Source organism: Panthera pardus, unplaced genomic scaffold (assembly GCF_024362965.1).
Source record: "Panthera pardus isolate Hobbes unplaced genomic scaffold, ASM2436296v1 HiC_scaffold_2, whole genome shotgun sequence".
Lineage (NCBI taxonomy): Eukaryota > Metazoa > Chordata > Mammalia > Carnivora > Felidae > Panthera > Panthera pardus.
In genome coordinates this window covers 147554619-147581442 of record NW_026526765.1, presented here as the reverse complement: position 1 = coordinate 147581442, position 26824 = coordinate 147554619, and the positions used below count along the sequence as shown (strand labels likewise).

Below are 26824 nucleotides of genomic sequence, written 5' to 3'. Positions count from 1 at the left end.
CAAAATCTGGGCACTAAACATGGTCATTGCTATTGGATAACCAAACATGTTTTTATCTGAAATATCTTGCAAATGGCTCTATCCAGTGTTAAACACTGAAGTCTTTATAAAAGCTCATTTCCTAACAAATATACATAAATATATAAAGAGAGATTTTCTAATGAGCTAAGACAGGTCAAGAAGTACACTATGCTGAATGCCTGCATTTAATTCTAAAACCTTTCTCAGACAGACGGTTCTAGCTACTTTTATTAGGACAGTTTTTTAAATGATACCAACTGTGAAACTGAAATATAAAATTGTGGGAAGGAGGCACAGGGAAAATGAAATGTATCTCAAAAATATGGAAAATATTTGGATACCCAATTTTAACCGATGACTAGAAGGTTTAATAATTAAATATTCACTTATCACTTTACACAAAAGACGTATAACAAAAACAAATGAAAAGGCAGTCTTGTATGTGAAAATCGAAAAGCAATTTCACTATCTGGACCTCAGCTGGGTTTGAGGACTTATGTACAGTGATTACAAAAGCAGGTGTAATTAGGGACACATAAGAAAAACAAAGGCATGACTGTAAGCCAATTAACAGGACTGCAGTTAGGAAGAACCTGTCAAACACAGAAATAAAACTGATGAAATTACTGTTGTTGTGCCGAACCAGTTTACAAAACAAACAGTAAGTCATACTCTCGGGACGTGAGATAGGAAGTGAATTATTGTAATTCATACCTGTAATTGTCACAGAAAACAGGAGCTGGAAACTTAGATTCTAGTCTCAACTCTGCCCAATAAGCTCAATTTTATTAGCTATAAATAAACTAAATTAAAATTCCACCTGGCTCTAATGAGCTACCAGCTGTAGTCAGATTCTGCAAATACGTACCTTCTGCCACAGAAAACAGAGTATTTGCATCACATTCTCTCCACTGGCCTCAATTTACTGCACCTTCTATAATACTAGCCTAAGACTATTCAGTAATGTCAAGTCATGTCAAATTAAGAAATAATGTAAGGAAAAGGAAAAGAGACTCACTTTGGGAAAAATTTCAATTTCCAAAACTGAATTCTAGGTTAATGAAACCATGTTTTTTTAATCATCAAAAACTTTTGGAAAAAATATACATATATTCCAAAGCTTGTGCATATGTATGTTTGTACACATATGTGTATAGATATATAAATATTTATATATATAACCTGCCAGTGACACAGTTCATGAAAAATTGAGCTTGATTCTTTCCATGTGAAAATTTGAATTTAAAGAATTCCTTTTTATCTTGAGCTTCTCTTCATGGAAAAGCGTGTGTCCTGTATTTGCCTGCCATTTTAGCAAATTATGGCCTCACGCTTATTCACTTTAACTCAATGACCATTTTTAAAAGAAAATTCATACTGAAGCTTACTCTTAGGGAATAAACTCTAATGAAAGAAACAAAACTTAGGGGCGCCTGGGTGGCTCAGTCAGTTAAGCGTCCGACTCTTGCTTTCAGTTCAGGTCATGATCTCACATTTGTGAGATCAAGTCTTGCATCAGGCTCTGCACTGGGTGTGGGGCCTGCTTGGGATTCTCTCTCCCATTCTCTCTCTCTCTCTCCCCCCACCGCCCCTCTTCCCCACTTATGCTCTCTCTCTAAAAAAGAAAAAGAAAAAGAAAGTGAAAAAGAAAGAGAAAAAGAAAAAGAAAAAGAAACAAAACTCACATTCCATTATTTTTACTATTTTTTTAAGTTAGGCCTTTTATATTTTTTCTATGAATTTAAAAATTATTATATGTTCTTTGTAACCTTAGCATTTAATATTTAATGATTCTTACAAAATTTGACAAATCGGTGCTCTTCATAATTCCATTGATCAATTTTACCATGACTTAGTGGAAACTAGCATATTTCCTCCTGAAGTAAAAAAAAAAATCTTTATCTGATCTGCAGTCTGTGCCCTATTTATTATTCTCCAGTGAGGAGTCTTGAATCATTTGAGAGAAGAATTAAACTTCACAGGACTCATCATCTCTGAGAAATCTCTGATACTGAGTAAGGGAGGAGCTATAGATAAAAGGATTCCCATATTCCTTCCATTTATAGAGTTTTTCCTTAGTGTGAACTTTTTTGTGTCTACAAAGGTTTGATCTATAACTGTAGGCTTTCCCACACTCCATGCACTTGTAGAGTTTCTCGCCAGTATGGATCCTCTCGTGCTCTGTTAGGAATGAATACTGGCTGAAGGCTTTCCCACACTGATTACACTGGTAGGGTTTCTCTCCAGTGTGAATTCTCTGATGCCTGTAAAGGTTGGATTTGCAACCAAAGGCTTTCCCGCATTCTCCACATGGGTAAAGCTTTTCCCCGGTGTGAATTTTACGATGTTCACTGAAGGATGAATACTGGTTGAAAGCTTTCCCACATTCATTGCACTGGTAGGGTTTCTGACCAGTATGAATTCGCTGGTGTTCAATAAGGGTGGAGATGCGTGTGAAGGTTCTCCCACATTCCAAGCATTTACACAGCTGTTCTCCAGTATGAAGCTTCTGATGTTCAGCCAGGGATGCAAACTGGCTGTAACCTTTCCCACATTCACTGCATTTATAGGGTTTCTCCCCTGTGTGGATTCTTTGGTGTCTGTGAAGTTTTGCTCTACAATTGAAGGCCTTCTCACATTCAGCACATTTATAGAGTTTCTCTCCAGTATGAATCCTCTGATGTACAGTGAGGGTTGAACACTGGCTAAAGGCTTTACCACATTCCTTACACTGGTAGGGTTTCTCGCCGGTGTGCACCCTCAGGTGTTTGATTAGGGTCGAGCTGCTGCTAAACGCCTTCTCACATTCATTACATTTGTAAGGTTTCTCTCCAGTATGAATTCTCTGATGGGCAAGAAGGGAGGATCTGTGGCTAAAGGGTTTTCCACACTCACTACATCTGTAGGGTTTCTCACCAGTGTGAATTCTCTGGTGTTCAATCAGATGGAGACTCTGGTTGAAGCTTTTCCCACATTCATTACAAAGATGAGGTTTTTCTCCTGGGTAAATCTGGATGCATCTCATTAGATCAAAATTCTGTTTAAAATCTCTCCCAAAAGTGTAATGTATATTGGGTATCCTTTCTATAGGAACACTCTGTTGTGTGACAAGAATTGTATTTATAAGTAAGCCTTTCCCCAATTCAAGACGTGTCTGCTTTACATCTCCACTCACAGTTTTTTTGTGTGAGGCCATGATTTGCTGAAGAGGTTTCTTCCATTGCTCCTGTTCTGTTCCACTCTCCAATTCCAAAGTCTGTCCAAAATCGATGTCCCAGTGACCAAACTTAATGGGCTTTTTCTTTATTATTCCCTGAGATGTTTCTTCTATAGAAATGTCCTGTCTGGGAGGTGAGGCTTCCATTTCAGGCCAAGTCTTGAAACCTGGAGTGGATCAGAAGCATTAACGGCACCTCTACGGGAAGAGAGAAACATGCAACCGTGGAACAGTAAAATTGGCGATAGTACATATAAAAGAGGTCTGAGAGGCGGCTGGGTGGCTCAGTTAGCTGAACGTCCGACTCTTGGTTTCAACTCAGGTCATGATCCCAGGGTTGTGGGATCCAGCCCCATGTCGGGCTCTGCACTGAAAGTGGAGCCTGCTTGAGATTCTCTCTATCCCTCTCTCTCTGCCCTTCTCCCCTGCTCTCTCTCTCAAAAAATAAATAAATAAAAGAGGTTTTATACCTCTTGACCTCAAATATGGACTTGCCACTGGGGAAAAACAGGATAGGATGGAAAGGAAGAGTGGTAAACAGAGGAAGGAGTGGTGTCGGAGAATAGAGTGAACAGATTAACATTGGAAACAAAGACATTGTGACTTGAGAGAAGTAGAGGCAGAGAGAACAGGTCGAGCTGAAAGTATGAGGCTACAGAAAAATGTTAGCTCCTAAGCTCGAGTTGAATAAACTGTGGCATATTTCAGTGTATCATTTCCTGTTCTGTATGCCGGGCCATGAGGTAGGTAACTTGTCTTTATTTTCTCCTTTTTTTTTTTTTAAAGTTTACTTACTTACTTACTTATCTATCTATCTATCTATTTATTTATTTATTTTTGCATAATCTCTACACCCAACATGGGGCTCGAACTCACATCTATCTATCTATCTATCTATTTTTTTTTTTTTTGCATAATCTCTACACCCAACATGGGGCTCAAACTCACAAGCCCAAGATTTAGAGTTGTGTGCCCCTCCAAGTGAGTCAGCCAGGCACCCGTATCTTCTTTCTATTCACATGTGGCTTTTATGATGTTAGTGCCCATAGCTGAAACTCTAGGTGTGATCATTTAAAAATATCTGTGATGTTTTCCTTAAATTTTGTGAATCTGTATGTGAATATGATTTTGTATCATAGTCTGTGAAAGGAGAAACAGTCTGTTAATAAGAGGGTGCTCAGGTTTTCAAACTTATAGCAGCCCTGAAGCATGACTGTATTGAGGATTTCTGATCTAAATTCAAGATGCTGACTATAAAGAAGAGGAAAATATGGAATAAATCAGCCTCGTGCAACAACCTATCCCTGGTGATTGGAGGAATAACAGTTTTGTTCACACCTCCCTGCCCCCACTTTTCCCTTCCAAATTGATCACGAGGAAAAACAGATACAGTCATCTCTTCTAATAACCTGCAACCAGAAGACTGACCTCCTTTTGTAGGAATCTTTTTATTTTTATATTTGTATTATTTATTAAAGTTTTAATTTTTTTAATGATTATTCATTTATTTGAGAGAGAGTGACAGAGAGAGTTTGAGTAAGGGAGGGGCAGAAAGAGAAGGAGACACAATCCGAAGCAGGTTCCAGGCTCTGAGCTGTCAACACACAGCCTGACGTGGGGCTCAAACTCACGAACCGCGAGATCATGACCTGAGCCGAAGTCGGACACTTAACAGACTGTCACCCAAGCGCCCCCTAAAGATTTTACTTTTAAGTAATCTCTATACCCAGCATGGGGCTCAAACTCACAACCCCAAGATCAAAGGTCTCATGCTCCACTGACTGAGCCAGCCAGGCACCCCTGTGAGAATCTCTTTAGACAAATGAAAGTTTACAAGAAATGTGGAGTCAATATGCCCCAAAGTTCTGAAATATGCCCAAGCCCCAAGCTCAGATATGATGTTAAGTGAAAGGATTCAGCTTGAGCTGATTCTATGGAACTATGGGCTCAAATCTGGCTTTCTTTAATCAATCCATGATTGAAAATAGGTTAAAACTAGGTCTGTGTAATTAGGTAATTGTATGTACTTAAATTTAGGTTAATAAAAATCCATCAGGTTTTAGTAATAAAATATATATGATTAAAATTAAATAATAAGAGGAAAAAGGCACACAGGCTATAAATCTGTATAAAAATATAGATTTTTCTTCAAGATGTTAATGGAAAACCTAACAGTTTGCAAGTTAAAGGATTGACCAGGGTACTTCCCCTCTTTTTATCCTTTGTCACAATATGACATTCCCTGCCCATCCAGAAATTTACTAGGCTACTCTAATCTCATTTTTCTAAAGAAATTTAATGACTAAAGCCTAAATCAGTCTCTCTCTCTCTCTTCCAAAACATATTTTACTTAAACATTCTATCACTTAACATATATACATACACGAAGTCTGAAAATAATTCAAGTGTTTGTTCAAGGAGAATATCTTGATTATTGTTAATGTACATTATTAGTGTATATTAATATAGACATATTATGTATATATATGTATATACTATACATACATATTGTATATTATACATGCTATAATGTATATTACATACCTATATTATACATTAACATTATAAACATTAACATTATTTGTTAATTCCTTACTGTGCACATGATAAGCATGCAATTAGAGTGTCTTGCATAAAAAAAATAATGGGAGCATGTGGGTGGTGCAATCGGTTAAGCAACTGACTCTTGATCTTGGCTCAGGTCATGATCTCACAGTATAGGAGTTTGAGTCTGGCATTAGGCTCTGCACTGATGGTGCGAACCCTGCTTGGAATTCTGTCTCTCCTCTCTGCCCGCCCCTTCTTGTGCTCTCTTTCTCTCTCAAAATAAATAAACATAAAGAACAACAAAACTGGGCAGAGTTAGTTGGAAAAATTATGAAGAGCAGGTGACCTCAAAAATGAAAAGGGATTCCCTCCTCTTATAACAGACTCCTGAAACCCAGTCATTTATTGAACAAATAGTGAATGATCAGCAATGATAATATGAAACGTACAAATGATTAAACAGTAATGGTTCATTTCTCCTTGATATGAGAAGCCTCGGCTGTATAATGTTGGTGTGAGGTTCAGAGAACCAAGACACCGACACCAACAGTATTAGCAAGGAGTGGTTCTATAAAGGAAGCTGGATAATAAAGAGTGAGGGGATGGATTTCAGTAGAAAATGAAAAGAGGAGTCTATGAGACAGAAAGAAGGCCTGATCAAAGTCATCTGTGGGGAAAGTAAACCTATTTGGGGGCGGGGGGAGGGGCTTAATGACTAAAAGAGGAAATCCAGGTTCGAATTCATTTAAAAAATTTTTTTTAATGTTTATTTATTTTTGAGAGAGAGACAGGGTGCATGCACGAGAGAGCAAGCACACTAGAGGGGGAGGGGCAGAGAGAGAGGGAGACACAGAATCCGAAGCAGGCTCCAGGCTCCAAGCTGTCAGCACAGAGCTGTGAGCTCATGACCTAAGCCGAAGTCAGAGGCTTAACTGACTGAGCCACCCAGGCACCCCTGGAATAACAGGGTAAAGCCAAACACAGAGTTCCTGAACAACTGGCAGAAGAATTCAGAATAATAATACAGGTCACAGGAGGGGTTGTAAGTTCTTAGGCAGATAATAATAAGAAACGCTGGCCTTATTTGGTAAGAACGAGGACAGAGTGGAAGGTGAACAATGATATAGCTGCCATGGTCTGGTTGCACTGAGTACTTAAATCTGAGCTTCCTTGGCACTGAGTTAATCATAAAGGCAGTTCAATTACACTCAAAAAATATTAAGTGAAGGCAGTATATTTGATGCTACAGGCACAGAATTCAAAGACAGACCTGGTTTCTTCCTTAAATATGCACAATCCAATTAGGAAAAGAAATAACAGGAGAATAACTATAATTCACTACAACAGATGCTGTAATGGATATGTTCAAGGCATGCAGAAAGTGCTGTATGAATGCGACTGACTGGAAAATGGATGCTGACTGGGAAGCAGGAAAAAATAAGAAAAACCCACAGATGAGGGGGGCAGATGGATCTCAGGTTTCCTGTGGACAAGGGGGAAGCAGTAACCCGAGAAGGAATGACACACAAATGTTAATGAGGGTTCAGGTTTGGCCAGAACATGGAGCCAGAGTGGAAGTGGCCACTGATTTCTATAAAGCAACATGGAGACAGGCTACGAAGTAGGTTTAATGTCACATTAAGGAATTTTACTTTACTCCGTGGATAAAGAGAGAAACAACAAGGTCTCTTAAGGTATGGGAATAACACCTGAGTTTTGAAAAGATCAATCACTCTGCTGATGGCCCAGAAGGCGAAAGAGGAGAACAAGGCTCAGAGAAGGTAGGTAACTTTCCCCGTAGCTCAGAGCACTTGGAAGCAGTGGCAGGGGTAACATGAAATCAGGAAATGTCCAAAGTCAAATCATGATCTTATGTGCTAGGCTGTACTACTCAGTAACTCTTTCTTTGGATAAAACTGTATTTTCTTTTCTTTTTTTTAATTTTTTTAATGTTTCTTTATTTTCAAGAGAGAGTGCACATGCACACGTGCATGAGTTGGCGAGAGGCAGAGAGAGAGGAAGACACAGAATCCCAGAGCTCGAACTCATGAACCATAAGACCATGACCTGAGCCGAAGTTGGACACTTAACTGACTGAGCCACCCAGGCGCCCCTAGAAAACTGTATTTTAATAAAGGTGAAAAGTATTTGTGAAGACAACGAGCAAACAAAACATGCCAATAAAGGCAAGAATCATAGATTATAAAGGTCAAACCACAAAATATTGCCCAGTCTGTGTCACACGGTGAACAGAAATGACACTGGTGATCGAGGCTTTTCTCACTGCTTTTCAGCTTTTCCAGCTCTGCCAGCAAAGTGTTTGACAACCTCTGATGCACTGTTTCTTCCATGATAAAGAGAGGTATCTAAATTTGACGGTCTTCAAGTGATCTTCTAACTTCAACAACTTACAGTTTTATGATAAAGACCAGTGAGCTTAGACTAGGCTAGAAGAGGAGTCTACAAACTACAGGTCTCTGGGCCAACTCCAGCTGATACCTCCTTCTGGTGCTAGAAGGCAGCCACACCTATGGGTTGACTACTTACTGTCTCTGTCTGCACTTGCATTACCTTGCACTAAGATGGCGGAGTTTAAGGGCTGCAAAAGAGACCTGTGGCCCCCAATGCCAAAATATTTACCATCTGGTCCACTGTGGGAAAAGCATGCCAAGCCCTGGACCAGAAAAGCTACAGAGGTCCAGGGGAGCTGGTTGACTCTCACAGTGGGACATGACAACCCCAGTCTCCAGGGACATAAAAGGGAAATGCTGAGTTAAGAAACCGGAGACACGGAAGCGTTGACAACACCCTGAAATATGGGGTTGTGAGAGAAATTACAAAGAATTCAAGATGCAACCGAAGGTGTAAAGTTTTTCAAGTCTGTCATGTGTAATTGCAGATGGAAAGAAAACCGTGGAGATCAAGAGGCCAAGACAGCAGAAGGAAGTGGGTGAAGTGGCAGAGAAGGAAAGAGGGAAAGCGGGGCACATTAAGCAAAGAAAGAGGTCTACTCAGGGGCCTTTTGCTGCAAAGAAAACCATTATCACCAAGGAACTTCCCATGAGGGGGCCCTGGCTCAGCACTTCCAGCAAAATTCTCAGAGCACTGCCTCCTCCTGACCTGCTCTCATATATACCCCGCCCTGTGCCCGGTTCCCAGCCGCGCACTCACCCAGACAGGCGTCTTGAGGGGTTTCCCTTTCCACCACGCAAGGATCCTCGCCTTGCTGCAACCGGCAGATCACCTTTGGCGTCGAAGATGGAATCCCTGCTCGTGGGGAAGGGAATGGAGTTTGAGCAGATGGGGCAAGTCCAGAGCTCACAAACCAGAGCCAACAGGGCAGAGAAGGGAGCCTGGGGAGGTGGGGCACGCAGCACATCGAGGGTGGGTTTGGTTCAGAAACAACACAGCCTTATCCCTCTTCCCCCTTGACCCCCCACAGGACCCAGTGAGTGGAGGAGGACCACCCTGGTCAGGAGGAGGACCACCCTGGTCAGGAGGCAGGTGGGAGGAAGGCAGAGGAAGGGCATCCGGACACAAATGCATGCCTTGAATTCCACAGAGGCTCTTCCTTTCCCAGGGGCTCGTTAGGGGAGAAACTGCGGACTCTGAACCCCACAGGGGCAGCTCTAAGGCGCTCCCGCAGCGGATTCTCCCTTACAGACGAGCCTCCTTACCCAGCGAGACCAGGGTGCCATAGTTCTCCAGCATCACCTCCCGGTACAGGGTTCTCTGCGCAGAGTCCAGGTGCAGCCATTCGTCCTGGCTGAAGACCACGGCCACGTCCCTGAACGTCACAGACTCCTGTAATGGCAAACCCATTCCTGCTCACCCAGGACCAAGTTCTCCACCACTCGGTAACGCCGGTGACGCAGGGATGTGCGACAACCAACCCTGATGTCCCAGGGTTCTAAGTATATTTCAAATGGACTATTTATGTTGCTTTTGGGACCCCCCCCCCCATTGACAATTATACAAATATTTACTGAGAACCCACCAGGTGTTGTGAGGGCAAAGTCGGGGAGAAAGGCCAAGTCCCCGCCAAAAGGGAATTTAAATCCCAGGCTAGGATCTGTCAAGTGAGCACAGACATCCACCTCCCTCTCACTCAAAATCCAAATTAAAGGAAAGGGGGGGAAAAATCAGAATACACTTAGAACAATGCCAGAAAACTGGAAAAGCCATTAGTAGAACCGAGACAAAAAAGAATTTCTGAGATGTAAAAGCAAATGGTAATAAAAATAGTATTAGCTTATGTTTATTGAATACTTGTATGTCAGGAACTGACAGGAACTTTGAACATAGTATCTTCACAAGGTTTCACAGAAATTCTATGAGGAAGACACTATAATTAAATTGTTTTGCGAGTGAAGAAGCAGCTCAGAGAGGTTAAGTTACCTGCCAAGGTAATCCTGTTAGAAACTGGTAGAGATTGGAACTGAATTCAGGCAGACTGACCACTAAACTAGACTGTCACATGGGTATCCACTGTCTATGGAAATTAAAAGACCCGGGGTCCCAGAGCTTCCTTGGGATTCTTAGTCTCCCTCTCTCTCTCTGTCCCTTCCCCACTGGCTCTTGGTCTCTCTTAAAAATACACATTTTAAAGAAATTAAAAGTAAATAAAAGACCCAAAGAACCTGCAAGACTATACACGTGCCAAAAGGGACTGTGAGAAAGTCAGTTCTTCCAAGAGAACTCCGTTAATCCACAAAATGAGAGAAATCAGAGGCTGGCCAATTATCAACTCTTATATGAAGGAGCTGTAAGGCATGAAAAAGGAATATGTATGCTTTCACCTTGTGATTCTACTGTTAGGAGTCCACTATAAGAGAGCCTCACACAACTGAGTAGGGTTATTTGTTCAAAGATGTTTCTGGAAACTTTATTTGTAAGCCAATGGTTGTGGTAGGCTGAGTAACAAAACCTGTGAATGTTATATATATGACTAAAAGGACCCTGAAGATCTTCTTAAGGATTTTATTTTTGAGATGAGAAGATCCTGATTATCCAGATGGATCTGGTATATACATATATGTGCACACAAAAGTATTTGGAAGAATACAACAAGCTGTCCACCCTGATTATTCTTTCGTGTTTGTGGAGGAGCAGAAAAGCAATTTTTTGCTTATTACTCTCTACCCTTCCAGTAGGCTGACATTGTTTACAGGGTGTGTGCATTTATTCCGAAATTTTTAATTTTTGTATTTTTTGGAGAGAGAGAAAGTGCACGTGTGGGGGGGAGCAGAGAAAGAGAGAGAAAGAGAGAGAGAGAGAGAGAGAGAGAGAGAGAAAGAGAGAATCTCAAGCAGGATTCACACTCAGCATGGAGCTATGTGGGGCTTTATCTCATGACCCTGGGATCATGACCTGAGCTGAAATCAAGAATCGGATGCTCAAGCGACTGAGCCAGCTAAGCGTCCCTGTTTTGAAATTGTTTACATTCCATTTTATGTATTGACTTTTCAGCTATACCTCTTTGCATTTTTTTTAAAGATTTAAAAAAAAAATTTTTAAGTAATCACTACACTCAGCGTGGGGCTCGAACTCATACCCCCAAGATCAAGAGTCTCAGGCTCCTCTGCCTGAGCTAGCCAGGCGCCCCACCTCTTTGCATTTTTAGTGGTTGCTCTGAGAATTATAACATACATCCTTAGTTCTTTATAGTCTATTAGAGCGAATATCTGATTTCACACAGAACGCAAGAACTTGCAAGTGTATGGGAACACCACCCCTTCTTCATGCTATCGTTGTTAAAAAGACGCTCCCTGTTCAGAGAGCTGGCAGGACTCACCAGACCTCACCAAGCACGCTCATGGGAGGCAACAGGTACAAGTGCAACAAGACAGAGAGAGTGCAGCGAAGCCCTGGAGGATGGAGACATGTTCCATGTGCAATCTCCCTGTCCTTGCACACACAGCCTAGGCCTTGTCCCTGGATCTGTAGGAGGAACTTTGAATCAGAAGGACTTAAAGGGAAAACGCTCAGCAGGGGCCTTTTGTGTGTCAAGCAAGGCTTGTCAAACAAGGTAGGCCAGCTCCCAACCACCTGAGATGACCACCCTAGGGGGAGCCAGTGGCACTGGGATCTTAAACAGCACATCCGCTGCCTTTATTGTGCCTCAGAGTCAAAAATCAGCCATCCAGGCCCTCCCCAGAGATGAAGATAGAGCTTTTCTGGAGATAAAGACAGAGCTTTTTGAGTCCAACCATAAATGAACTCTAGACCCACAACTGTCATGTGTATTACCTCCACCTGCGTTATAAACCCCATGATACAGTATTATGTTTTTGCTCTAAACAATCATAGGCATTTTATTTTTTTATTTATTTTTTAATGTTTATTTTTGAGAGAGAGAGAGAAAGAGAGAGGGAGAGAGCACAAGCAGGGGAGGAGCAGAGAGAGAGGGAGACATAGAATCTGAAGTAGGCTCCAGGCTCCGAGCTACCAGCACAGAGCCCCATGCGGGGGGGGGGGGGGGGGGGGGGGCTTGAACCCACCAACCGTGAGATCATGACCTGATCCGAAGTCAGACGCTCGCTCAACCGACTGAGCCACCCAGGCACTCCAATCATAGGCATTTTAAAGACACTGAGAGGAAAAAGTATTTATATATTTACATTTATCCACATGGCCTCCTGTTCCAATGCTCTTTATTTCCTTCCTAAGGTGAGAGCTCCCATCTGGCATTATTTCCTGTCAGCTTGAAGCAAGCATATACTTTAGCATATATTGCAGGGTGGGCCTGCTGACCATGACTTAGGTTCATTTTCATTTATCTGAAAATGTCTTTACTTCATCTTCATTCTTTTTCTTTCTCTTTTTTCTTTAAGTTTATTTGAGAGACAGGGATAGCGAGCAAGTGAGGCAGGGGAAGAATGACAGGGAGAGAATCCCAAGCAGGCTCCACACCCTCACCGCAGAGCCTAACGTGGGGCTCAATCTCTCGACTATGAGATCATGACCCGAGCCAAAATCAAGAGTCTGATGCTTAACCGACTGAATCACCCAGGCGCCTCTACTTCATCTTCCTTCTAAAAGAATATTTTCATTGGTGGGGCGCCTGGGCGGCTCAGTTGGTTAAGCGTCCGATTTCGGCTCAGGTCATGATCTCACAGTTCGTGGGTTAGAGCCCTGCATCGGGCTCTGTGCTGACAGCTTAAAGCCTGGAGCCTGTTTCGGATTCTGTGTCTCCCTCTCTCTCTCTGCTCCTCCCCCGCTCATGCTGTCTCTCTCTCTCCTTCAAAAATAAATAAAAACATTAAAAAAAAATTTTTAAAGAATATTTTCATTGGTTATAGAATTCTGGGTTCACAGTTTCTTTCTTTCATGTAAAACACCACTCGATCATTTTCTGGCCCTTGTTTCTGATGAGAAGCCAATGGACGTTCAGATATTGATGCTCTGTATTTAGTACAGTACTCTTTATTCTATCTGCTTTCAAATCTTCAGTTTTCAGTAAATTAGAGGTCAAAAAAAACTCACAAAAAACGCTGAGTTGCAAACATCCTCCTCTTCATCTTCCCTTAGCTGAAATCAAGTGGGTCTCTCAGAAAAGCTTGCAGGTGTGGGAAAAGCTCACACAGTGAAAATCCCTACCTGTGGGCAGAGGGCACTCCAGGTGATGGCTGGGTATTGCTTTCACTTCATTTTGCTGGCCTTTACATTTTGGTTTCCCACAACACACATCTCCTTGTAATTAGAGAATCAAAGCAAAGTCCAGCCTAGTGGCAAGAGGCAGACCAATTTGGCAGGCCCTAAAATAATGTTGTTGCTGCTTATGATGATAATAATGGTAGTTAACAGCCAGCATTTACTGAGATTTAATATGTACCATGCACTGTTCTCAGAATTTTACGTATACTTAAGTTCTCAGAGCATAACATTAATGTATATACGGTCTTATCTGGGTTCGAGGCTAGCTGGAAGACCCTGGTCAAGTTACTTGCTCCTCTGTGCCTCAGTTTCCTCACCCGTAAAATGCAGATATTAACAGTCCTGTTACATGGATCAAACGAGGTATGTATGTCATTAATCCCACTTACAAATGAGGAAATGAGGCACACAGAGAGAAAATAACTTGCCAAGGTCACAACCCCAGCTTGGAGGTGAACTTATGAACTCAAGTTCCAGAGTCTACATTTGTAACATGTAGGCTACCACTACTTTGGGGGAAAGCAGTCAATGAAAACAGAGGCTTTGGGGCTGGCAGAACAGAAAACCCACGGAAGGAACAGGAGCTGGCGTTGGGGGAAAGCTGGGACTTCCATGTGGAAATATTTCCTAAGAGTTCTAGACTGTGTTTCTAGGGAAAAGTTGAGGCCTGAGAACAGAGATTTGGGAAAGATCTTCAGGTTAAAGTAATGAAAATGGATCTTAGGGGCACCTGGGTGGCTCAGCTGGTTAAGCATCTGACACTTGATTTCGGCTCAGGTCATGATCTTGCAGTTCATGAGATCAAGCCCCGAAAAGGGCTATGCACTGACAGCATGGAGCCTGCTTGGGATTCTCTCTCTCCTTCTTTCTCTGCCCCTCTCCCCCACTCTCTCGCAAAAATAAAGTTTAAAAACAAAAAGAGGGGCGCCTGGGTGGCTCAGTTGGTTAAGCGTCTGACTTTGGCTCAGGTCATGATCTCGCAGTTTTTAAGTTTGAGCCCCATGTCAGGCTCTATGCTGACAGCTCAGAGCCTGGAGCCTGCTTCAGATTCTGTGTCTCCCTCTCTTTCTGCCCCTCCTCTGCTCACACTCTGTGTGCCCCTCTCTCTCAAAAATAAATAAACGTTAAAAAATTTTTTTTAAAATACATATGGAAGTGGAATGGGAATTCAAGTTCAAGGAATAAAGAGAAAATGTACAGTTTTCAGGGGTGCCTGGGTGGCTCATTCGGTTAAGCTTCTGACTGGCTCAGGTCATGATATCAACGTTTCATAGGTTTAAGCCCCGCGTCAGGCTCTGTGCTGACAGCTCAGAGCCTGGAGCCTGCTTCAGATTCTGTGTCTCCCTCTCTCTCTGCCTCTCCCCTGCTCACACTCTGTGTGTGTCTCTCTCTCAAAGATAAATAAATGTTAAAAAAAGAAAAAGAAAATGGATCTAAAAAGGGCAAAGAGCAAGAAGGGCCCAGGAGGGGAGTGTGAATAAATCAAAGCCAGTAGACAAGATTCAGAGGAGAAGACAGAGATAATTAGTCAGATGGATAAGGAAGACATCTGGACAGTTTACTGTCACACCTGTGCTCGGCTCCCAGCCCCCTGTCCTCCCAAGTGCTGGCCTCAGAGCCCAAGCTAAGCTGAACTCCTTCTGGCCTTCAGTATCAGCTCAAAATGACCCCACTACTTCCAGGATCTTTTCCCTAACTCCTCTTGGACCTTTAATCATTTCCTAACTGAGGTCAATACGATGAACTCCCTGAAGACAGAAACAACCTCTTTCCTCTTCGTGACCCCAGTGCTCTGAACAGTATCCTGTGCATAGTCGGTGCTCAGTGTTTTTTGAAGGTGTCTTTGGTCCTTCTATGTCTTTGCACCAAGCAAGACTGTATCCTCTGTGAAGACAAAGACTGTCTAATACACCATGCCCCCACCAAGCGCTTATTGTAGCCCAAAGCACATGTTCAGCGAGTGCTGCCTCAGTCTTTGGTCATGAAGTTGGATTTAGGGTGAATTAAGAGTGACATAGAGACAGAGGAAGCACATTCCTCAGCAGCCCCTCCATGAATCCTGGATCCTGGGGAAAACTTAAAGAACCCTGGATTCCCCAGGTTTTGTTGGAGAGAAAAGTACTCAGACAAAGAATGGAAACATGTGCACCCTCTCTAAACCCAGAAAGCGATTCATGAGAAAGACAATCTTCACTTACTTTCACCTTGGTGGGCAGCAAATCCACAGCCATGCTTTCCTTCTCAGTTTTCCTGGCAAGAGGAGTGTAGACTGCTGACAAGGTAGATCTGGAGAGGAAAAGGTGTCATGAGGAACTCTGGTGTCAAGGGATGGCCTGGGGAGATGAAGTTACAACCACCCATAATGCCCACCAGGTCCCAGCAAAGCCGCACCACATAAATGGTGCAAGCCAAGCAAACACATGCTCACCAAGCCAATACAGCTCTAAGACAATTCTCCCATCTCCATCTCCCTGTATTAACCATACTTCTAACTGCTATAAACTGATGCTTTACGGTCACCTAAGGTCTATTAGCTGTGACTAAGCAAACTGTGATTCACCCACAGATACCTGGAGTCCTTAGATAGCTTTAAAGTGTACACGCTGTAAAATCCACAATGAACATGAATTTCCCGGAGGCGGCCACTTTCAAATACAGACGGCCAACCCTAAGCCCGCCTGCCCCGCCTAGCCCTTTCCTTCCCGAAGAAGCCACAGTCAAGTCACCTGCCCACATTTGCCTTGTCTTTCTGCCTCACAGGTGCCTTCCCTGAGTGGCCCTGCCTGGAGTGCTGCACTGGTCCCCAGGGAATAACACAACCTGCACACTTTCCTCCTCTTGCCCCCCTGCATCTGGACCTACCCTACCTCACCAGAGGTAATGTGGTTAAAACACTCCCTCTCGCACAAGATGCATGCCAGACTGTTGCTTTGTCGGCCCCCCTACACACAAATCTCACAGGTGCCACCTCTTACAGCATCCACGGCGGGAAACAGCCCTCCTTGTCACACACAAATCCCAACTGGGAGAGCAAGGTGAGTGTGCCTGGAGCCGCCAGGCAGGTGTCAGAGAAGGACCCTGGCCACAGCTGCCTGCACTGGCTGCCTGGGTTTGCATGCAGAGGGCTCTCCAGGGTGCAGTGCCCAGCGTGAGAGCTCAACTAGCAGAGTATGGGGGCGAGGGGGGCGGGGGTTCATCTGGGGCTGGGGCACCTCAGCCAGGGGTGGGAAGATGCTGTAGAGGTATTCACAGACTCCAGAATCTGGGGTGCTTTTCATATATTTTTAAGCCTCACGACTCTAAAACGTATGTATGGCTACCCCATTTCGCAGATGTGAGGGAGACTGAGAACTTAAGGAGTCACAGCGACCTGACAAAGAAACAAAAATGGGTAAGTAACAGGGGCAGGAAGGGAATCCTTGCTCCAGTCCAGGGTCTTAGCTAAACGTGGCAAATTACCTGGCCATTGTGCCTCAGTTCCTTCATCTGTAAAATGGGGGCAGTGTGCAGTCAACTTACTGGCTATGCATGCAGAAGCATGAAATGAGTTAATCCATCCAAGCCGCTACACCACGGCCGGGCACACCTCGTTCTCGGCCAGCGCGAGCTATTGTTTGTATTACTTCACTGAGAAGTCTCTCGGCAGACGGCCACCGGAGGCCCCCGCCCACAGCAGTCCCGGCACGCCCCAGCTCACCTGGCAGGGCGCTTCCTCTCCGCGTCTTCCCGGCCCGCGACACCCGCAAGGCACCGCCGCCCCGGCCGACCTCTGACCCACGGGCCGCGCGGCGTCTCCCGGTATCCGCGCGCGGCCCCGCCGGACACCGCACTCCCCACCCAGACGGGACAGACGCTGGCTCCACCGCTGCGAGGAAGAGGCAGCCGGGAAGTCTCCGCTCCTTACACACCGCCCCAGCGTAACCGAGATCACCCGCGCCTCTAGCCCCAGAAAGGCCGGGACCAGTCCCGCAACCCCGCGAACCCTAGAACTACTACTCCCGACATGCCTCCGCCCCGCGCGGACTACAGCTCCCAGAAGGCGGCTGGGCGACCCCCGGGAGAGGCACGTTCCCTCTCCCCGCGCGAGCCCCCGGGACCCGCTGTCCGAGGGGTCTGCAACGCGGGGGCGCGCGCACCTGATGGATAGGGCGGTCCCCTCGCAGTGCCCGCTGCCTGAATCCGCTTCTAGGCTTGTTTTGTTAGACCAGCAAGGTGATTTGAAAAACAAACCCTGAATTTAAACGCCTTTAGGAGGCTCTGCGCGCCACAGCTCCCCCTCCACCGGCTAGCTATGATTATTTTTATGTTAATACGTAGCACACCCCGAGGATAATGTATGCATAGGTACTGTTTGAGGAGGGCGCTTGTGGGGATGAGCACTGGGTGTGTATGTAAGCCAATCTGACAATAAATTATATTCATTAAAAAAAAAAAAAATGAAACCAATACCCACATACCCAACACTCTGCTTGAAAAGAGATTTGACCAGAATTTTTGAAGCCTGGTCCACAATGCTCCCCTGTCACTTATCTAAATTGTGTTAAGCATTTCACTCCCTTAGCTTGTTGCGTACTCCACATCTGTGTCCCACAATGTTTATTTTTGCAAGGTTTTGACCTTTATATAAACGGAGTCTGCTGTATGTTCTCTTATGACTTATATGCTCAACATGAACACTGTATTAAAACAAAAAAAAAATCAACCGGGGTGCCATTTGGTTAAGTCATCAACCAAGTCAGTTGGTTAAGCGGCTGACTTCAGCTCAGGTCATGATCTCCCCGTTCAGGAGTTCAAGCACTGGAGCCTGCTTCAGATTCTGTGTCTCCCTCTCTCTCTGCCCCTCCCCTGCTCACTCTGTCTCTCTCAAACATAAATAAATATTTTTAAAAAATTTTTAAACAACTGAGTAGATTTTAAAGATTTTACTGGCTTTATTCAATGATTCATGAACCAGGTAGCATCCTGTCTAGCAGGAGCTCCAAGGAGCAGTACTAAATGAAAGACTTTTATAGGCAGGAAGGAGAAAGAACAAGGAAGTTAGGCAAAAATTGGATTGGTTATTGCAAGGTTATTTTCCCTACAGAAGATGGCAGGGGTTTATCAGGCAGATTACTTAATGATGATCAGACGGTTCTTGATTGGCTGGTTTAAGATTCCAAGATTCCAAGCAAAGAGATGAGTAGGCAGGATAGTGTTGGAATATAGGAGCCTGAGGGGGTAATTCCATCTGGGTCTTTCCATCACAACCTTATAAAGTTATGGAGTTGAGTCGTGAAAACCTACATTTTTTTTTATTGTATATAATTTGCTTAAAAGAAATTGAAATATTGCTAGCTTGTCTTCTTTTGCCCATATCTTTATATTGAAAGAAATCACAAAGCAGCTGCCGATCAAAGCAGCTTTTAGACCTAATGCCACAGGCATACAAGGGTTTGCTCTGTTTTAGGCACAATGCACTTCTTGGATATGGCACACGGTAGGCACTTAGATATAGAAATAACAACGGGGTAGAAATAATGTATGGTTGTTTGGTAACCAAGTGTTTCTTCAGGGAGGTGAGGTAATGATGGTGGTATAAATCTAAATGTATATATATATATATACATACACACACACAAAGGATATGGAAGAGAAAAGAAAATGCATGTAGTGTTCCTAAAATGGATATAAAATCACCACCAGAAAGAGTAAGTGTGTCTATGTGTGAAAATATGCAAAACTGTACAGGTATATAAGAGAACTGAATATGCATGCAGGATATACAAACAATTCCTGTAACTCAACCACAGAACAGCCCATTCCAAAAGTGGGCAAAGGATTTGAACAGACATTTCTTAAAGGGGGGGGGGGCATATAAAATGGCCAACAAGCCCATAAAAGAGATGTTCAACATCACTAGTCATCAGGGAACTACAAATCATGACTATAATGAGATACCCACTTCACAGCTGTTAGTGTGGTCATTATGGGGGGGGGGGGAGAAAACTGAAAAATAACAAGGGTTGGCAAAGACATAGAACCACCCACATTGGAACTGGAACCTTCATACATTGCTGATGGCAATGTAAGATGATGCAGACACTGGAAAGAGTCGGGGGCGGGTCTTATGAAGTTACATATCCACTCCTCATAGGACTATGTAATCCCACTTAGGTATTTACCCAAGAGAAATGTTCACACAAACATATGTACACAAACGTTCATAGCAACATTGTTCATGATCGCCAAAATGTGCAAACGATACAAATATCCAACAATAGAGGAATGGGTAAGTAAAACGTGGTGCATACTTACAATGGAATATTACCTCAGCCTTAAAGAGGAACGAAGTTCTGACACATGCTCTGATACGGATGAACCTTGAAGACGTTATGCCAAATGAAAGAAGCCAGACACACAAGGACGAATATTATTCAATTCCACTTATATCAGGAATCTAAAATAGGCAAATTCCCAGAGGCAGCAGGGGAAATGGGGGAGTTACTGCTTAATGGGTGCAGAGCTTCTGTTTGAGATGATAAAAAAGTTTCTGGAAAATTGATTGGTGCTGGTTACAAAACATTGTGAATATACTCAATGCCACTAAATTGTAAACTTAAAAATGGTTATAATGGTAAATTTTATGTTATGTACATTTTACTGCAATTTTTTTAAAAGTACATGCAGGAGGTGAGGAGACATCCTTCTGAAGGCAATGATGAAGGCACAATACACTTAACAGAAAGACAGAGATGTGGAAGCCACATATCAAGGGGGAAAGTAGCAAGAGGAGGAAATATAAGATCGTGCAAGAGAAAAGAGAAAATCCCCCCAAATGCTTTTGACCCCACAATTCCTCCTCTAACCCCCAAGTCGTCTAGTCAAGAAATCATATTTTGCTACATAGACTGAAGTAGGTATACTTGACTTACCAATCTTAGATGCAGTCACAAGCCTGTGACAGAAAGGACACAGAAATGAGTTTGCGGAGGCTCTTGAGGTCAAGTCTGGGACAACTTGTCCATCGACGTACATAACAATATTAGCAGATTACAGTCCATTAAGTAAAATAAGAAACCATGCTTCCGTTCATAAAAACAGAAGACAGAACACTTCCCCAAAGTGGAAAGCCAATGAGTAAATGTAGAAGAAATGATGGACTGATGAGATCTCCTTGGGAAAACCACTGTAATAACAAGGCAAGTGTCATCAATAGATGCTAAAACCAGCAGCAGTGAGGTGAGTGTGACTAGTACAGATATACATGCGCACACTCAGAGGGTCTCCTCTCAAGACACTACTGACTGCCAAGAGAAAAACAGTGACTTCACAGTGGGTGATCAGGCAGACACCACCTTAACCAAGATAAAGCTAAAATTACCAACATCATAAGGCTCCTAATGTGATAACATGATGAACTGAGAATATTGCTTTGGTGGTTTTCTTACCAAAAAAGCAAAGCATAAATCTGACCACGTGGGAAATATTGGACAAAGCCAATGGAGGGGCAGTCTAGGAAAAAAAAGGTCTATTCATTTCACAGACCTCTTCAATGAGAAAACATGTTGGATAATGCAATAGCCAATGAGAGCCCAACGCGCCCGAAAAGGTGGACATTTTAAATAATTACTATGAATACTAGAAATTCAATGTATCGGGCATGTCAATCATATTATAAAAGCTTAAGTATATTCTGCTTTTTCAGCTTGCTTTGAAAATGGCCTATTAGGATGTTATAAAAATAGACATTTTTCTCTTTTGCCTAGACTCTGAAGTCTCTTTAAAGAGAAACCCCTTCAAAGAAAATATGTTGACAACTTAACGATCATTCTTTCTTTGCCTAGTTCTCTTATAATGCACATTTTTTTTTGGTTTAGTGTTTCCTTACTCAACATAGGAACCAATATTCTCTTCCTCTGGTGACCTAAGGAGATGAATAAGGGAAAGTGTAGACAGGAAAGGGAGGTGTTGATAGTTTTGTTAAGGAGACATATTTAAATTTAACAGTGGCCTGAAGAGGGGCACCTGAGTAGCCCAGTCAATTAAATGTCTGACTCTTGGTTTCAGTTCAGGTCATGATCTCATGGTTTGTGGGTTCGAGCCCTGTATCAGGCTCTGCACTGCTTGGAATTCTCTCTCTCTCTCTCTCTCTCTCTCTCTCTCCCTGCCTCTCTCCTGCTCTTTGTCTCTCTCTCAAAAATAATTAAATAAACTTTAAAAACAAAGAGTCAGTGGCCTGAAGAATGTTATGACCTTGGGATGGCCCTTGGATGCAACCTCATAAACTTGATGTTCACTTCACCTAGGGTGATCAGGCAGTAAGATGGGTTTTATCCTACCTCAAATCACCCACTCTAGAGCTGAGCAAAAAAAAAAAAAAAAAAAAAAAAAAAAAAAAAAAAAAAAAAAAAAAAAAAAAAAATTCTATTTAATTATCTTTACTGATAAACACACTGGCCTTCTTACTGATCCTCATTCTGGCTGACCTGAAAACCTCTTTCTGAAAAGGAAGGCTCTCTCAGGCATCAAGCAAACTGAAGAACCCCATGCTCCTTCCCAAATCACTTCCTTGCCTCACAGTCAGAGGTGATCACCATTCTGACTTTTGTGTTCATGTGGTAACTAGTCTCCAAATCTGGTCCCCCCAGTGAACCATGACCCTGGTATTCACACTCTTGTATCATCTTTTCCCCTTGAATCTGGGCCACATCTATAAATCGTTTTTCACCAAGAGAATATAGAATTAATGTATTAATCTCATGTGACTTCCAAAGTCGAGTTCTAAGATTTGCAACTTCTATATAGGTCTCTTAGAATGCTGACTCTCAGGACATTGCCTCTCAGAAACCAGCCACTCCTCTGTGCAAAATCCAATAGGGCTCTCAAGAAGCAGTCATCACCGACTGCCGGCCACCCTGGACACCAAGCTCAAGTTGAGCTTCAATGCCAGCTGCCATTTGACTGCAAATGCATTAGAGACGCCAAGTAAGAATTGCCCAACTGAACCCAAATATGGAACCGACAGGTAGGTGTTGATACAACTGTTGCTTTAAGCCACTCAACTTTGGGATGAGTTGTTACACAGCAACGGAGAGCTAGAATATCTTGTCATTTGGTCACTTGCTATTTTTGTTTAGTATCTTCCCCACATGTATAAATCACTTAAACTAAATTTAATTTTGCAGAACATGCTATTAGGCTGTATGTTGTTTCCTACGTCTTTTGAAACGTCTTCAGGCTTTTAAATTCATCTGTGTTTTGTTTACGGCTTTGGTTCATTAGTTTCCACTGCTGCTCTACATAGTTAATATTCCAAAATTACCCATTTTCCTATCACCAGATACTTCCAAACAGTAGCTACTATGATCAGCACTGCTAAGAATATCTTTATACATGTCTCTTACTGCTCATATGCAAACATTTATCTATTATATATACGTAGGAGTGGAACTTCGTGTTTCATGACATACACAAATTCAAATTCACTTTATAGGATGCCAATGGTCTGTATCAGTTTACACTCTCACTAGTCAAGTATGCATTCCAGTTATTTCACATACATTCTAAAATTCCATAATGTCACACATCTTCACTTTTACTCATCTTTAAAAAATCATTAAACCTGGGGGGCCTGGCTGGCTCAGTCAGTGGAGTGTGCAACTCTTGACAGCGGGTTTGTGAGTTCAAGCCCTACACTGGGTTTAGAGCCTACCAAAAAAAAAAATAAAATAAATAAGGTCTATTTTAAAAAGTCACAAAATCTCATAAAATCATTATCTGTGATCCTGAAAGCATCTTTTCATGTTTTTAGAAATTTGCATTTCCTCTTCTGTGAAATACAGTCATGTATTCAGACAATTTATTTTTCTACCAGGTTGTCTTTTTTTAAGTTGATTTGTATACATTATTTACATTTTCCAGATGATAAGCATTTGTTGAAAATTCTGTGGAGGGGCACCTGGGTGGCTCAGTCAGTGAGCATCTGAATTCGGTTCAGGTCATGATCTCACATTTCATTGGTTCAAGCCCCGCATCAGGCTCTGTGCTGACAGCTTTGGATTCTGGGTCTCCATCTTTCTCTGCCCCTCCCCTGCTCTGTCTTTCTGTCTCAAAAATAAATAAAACATTAAAAAAAATTTTTTTTAAATACCATGGCAAGATCTGTTTTATGTCTTGACTTTTCATTTCCTTTTTGGTATATTTTGGTAACAAGATGTTTTCACTTTAATGTGAGCGAATATATACAAAGATTTCATAGCTTATTTGTATCCTGTTTAAAAACTCCTTCCCGGGGCACCTGGGTGGCTTAGTTGGTTAAGCGTCCTACTTCGGCTCAGGTCATGATCTCACAGTTCATGAGTTTGAGCACATCGGGCTCTCAGCTCTTTAGCAGAGCCCACTTCAGATCTTCTGTCCCCCTTTCTCTCTGTCGCATGCACACTCTCTCCCTCTCAAACATAAACAAAAGTTAAAAAAGAAAAACCTTGGGGCACCTGGGTGGCTCAGTAGGTTAACTGTCCAACTCTTAGCTCAGGTTATCTCATAGTTTGTGAGTTTGAAACCCATGTCAGGCTCTGTGCTGATGGTGCAGAGGCTGCTTGGATTCTCCCTCTCCCTCAAAAATAAACAATCATCAAAAAAAAAAAAAAATCCTACCTACTGGAGTGCTTGGGTGGCTCAGTCAGCTAAGAGTCTGACTTTAATCTCAGCTCAGTTCTCGATCTCAGGGTTGTGAGTTCAAGCTCCACATTGGGCTCCACACTGGGCATGAAGCCTATTAAAAAAAAAAAAAAATCCTTCCCTATCTTGAAGTCATAAAGTTATACCTTACATCTTCTTCCAAAAGATACATAATTTTGCCTCTCACAGAATTCTTTTTGTGGTGAGGGTAGGCATCTAATTTTTCTTCTATGTGGATGAACTGTTTTTCTCAGAGCCATTATTGCATAATTTGTTCTTTATACTCCTCCTGTCATAACTACTTCTAACATTTTACCATTTTTGCCAGCAGGTTTTTGGTAAATACCCTTTTACCAGGTTAAGTAAGCTCTCTCCACTGCTTGGCTAAGAGTTTTTACAATGAATGGGTGCTGAGTATTTTCACTGCTTTGGCTGCATTTATTGAGATGAACACACGGATTCTGCGCCTTTAATCTGTCCAGGTGGTACACAGTACCTCGAAGTTTCCTAATGCTATATAATCTATCTGTTCCTGTGAAAAATCTCTATCATGATGCATTCACTATGTTTGGGTACTTCTGGATTACATTTTCTAATACTTTGTTTAGGATTTTTACATTTCTGTTCATGGGTGATATAGGCCTGCAAGTTTTCTTTCTTGCACTTTCCCTGTCAGGTTCTTGTACTGGTTACTAGAATCACTGTGTTGGCACGTGATCTCCTCTGGAAGATCCTGCACAAGACTCAAATGACCTGTTACTTCATGTTTGATAGACCTCAGCTTAAAAGTAACAGGGCCTGGTATTTTGTGTAACTTTGTTCAGATTTATCTCGGGGGATTATTTTTAGGACTATTGTTACTTGGTGAATGCAATGGTCTAAATGTTTGTGCCCCTTCAGAATTCATGTTGACATCCTAACCGCAAAGGTGACAGCATTAGGAAACGGGGCCTTTGGGAGGTGACTGTCATGTGAGTGGAGCCTCATGGATGCAACTGGTGCCCTTAGAAGAGGCCTCAGAGAGCTCCCTCACCCCTTCTGCCATGTGAGGACACAAGAAGGCGACAGCTGCGAATCAGGAAGAGGGTCCTCACCAGAACACAACCACGCTGGTGCCTTATCTTGGACTTCCCAGCCTCCAGAACTGTGGGAAATAAGTTTCAGTTGTTTAGAAGCCACCAAGGGGCGCCTGGGTGGCTTGGTTGGTTAAGCGTCCGACTTCGGCTCAGGTCATGATCTCTCGGTCTGTGAGTTCGAGCCCCGTGTCGGGCTCTGTGCTGACAGCTCAGAGCCTGGAGCCTGTTTCGGATTCTGTGTCTCCCTCTCTCTCTGCCCCTCCCCTGTTCATGCTCTGTCTCTCTCTGTCTCAAAAATAAATAAACGTTAAAAAAAAAAAATTAAAAAAAAAAAATAGAAGCCACCTGGCCTGTGGTATTTTGTTATGGCAACCTAAAGAGACTAAGACAGGGAAGTTATATTTTCCTAGACATTTTCCCAGAAATTAGAGAATGTGACAGGTTAGAAGATGGCGGCATAGGAGGACGCTGGGCTCACCGTGCGTCCTGCTGATCACTTAGATTCCACCTACACCTGCCTAAATAACCCAAAAAACCGCCAGAGGATTAGCAGAACGGAGTCTCCGGAGCCAAGCGCAGACGAGAGGCCCACGGAAGAGAGTAGGAAGGGGCCGAGGCCACGGACTGGCGGGAGGGAGCTGGGGCGGAGGGGCAGCCTGCCAGCCAAGCAGAGCCCCCGAGTCTGGCTGGCAAAAGCGGAGGGGCCGGACGGACTGTGTTCCGACAGCAAGCGCGACTTAGCATCTGGGAGGTCATAAGTTAACAGCTCTGCTCAGAAAGCGGGAAGGCTGGAGGACAAAGGGAGGGAGAGCTGCTGAGCCCCTGGACAACAGAGCTCAGTTTGGTGGGGAACAAAGGAGCTCGCCAGCGCCATCTCCCCCGCCCATCCCCCAGCCAAAATCCCAAAGGGAACGGGTTCCCGCCAGGGAACTTGCTCACTCCGCGCAAACACCCAACGCTGTGCTTCTGCAGAGCCAAACCTCCGGCAGCGGGTCTGACTCCCTCCCGCTGCCACAGGGCCCCTCCTGAAGTGGATCACCTAAGGAGAAGCGAGCTAAGCCTGCCCCTCCTGCCCCCGTGCACCTTGCCTACCCACCCCAGCTAATACACCAGATCCCCAGCACCACAAGCCTGGCAGTGTGCAAGTAGCCCAGAGGGCCACGCCACCCCACAGTGAATCCCGCCCCTAGGAGAGGGGAAGAGAAGGCACACACCAGTCTGGCTGTGGCCCTAGCGGTGGGCTGGGGGCAGACATCAGGTCTGACTGCGGCCCCGCCCACCAACTCCAGTTATACACCACAGCACAGGGGAAGTGCCCTGCAGGTCCTCACCACTCCAGGGACTATCCAAAATGACCAAACGGAAGAATTCCCCTCAGAAGAATCTCCAGGAAATAACAACAGCTAATGAACTGATCAAAAAGGATTTAAATAATGTAACAGAAAGTGAATTTAGAATAATAGTCATAAAATTAATCGCTGGGCTTGAAAACAGTATACAGGACAGCAGAGAATCTCTTGCTACAGAGATCAAGGGACTAAGGAACAGTCATGAGGAGCTGAAAAACGCTTTAAACGAAATGCAAAACAAAATGGAAACGACGATGGCTCGGATTGAAGAGGCAGAGGAGAGAATAGGTGAACTAGAA

The 26824-nt window shown here is 43.4% G+C and overlaps 1 protein-coding gene across 2 annotated transcripts; it reads right to left on the bottom strand.

The window, feature by feature from the left end:
- Positions 1-1702: 1702 nt before the first annotated feature.
- Positions 1703-17556, bottom strand: ZNF354C (zinc finger protein 354C). 2 transcript variants are annotated; one of them, XM_053907582.1, is made up of 5 exons: positions 17139-17556; positions 15640-15727; positions 9463-9589; positions 8957-9052; positions 1703-3405 (listed from the first exon to the last, which is right to left on the bottom strand). In XM_053907582.1, exons 2-5 carry the CDS (start codon positions 15670-15672, stop codon positions 1991-1993), a joined length of 1671 nt encoding a protein of 556 aa, XP_053763557.1. In that variant the 5' UTR covers positions 15673-15727; positions 17139-17556; the 3' UTR covers positions 1703-1990. The 2 variants fall into 2 exon arrangements, with proteins under 2 accessions (XP_053763557.1, XP_053763556.1); XM_053907581.1 differs by lacking the exon at positions 17139-17556 and adding an exon at positions 16961-17132.
- Between the last annotated feature and the right edge of the window lie 9268 nt (positions 17557-26824).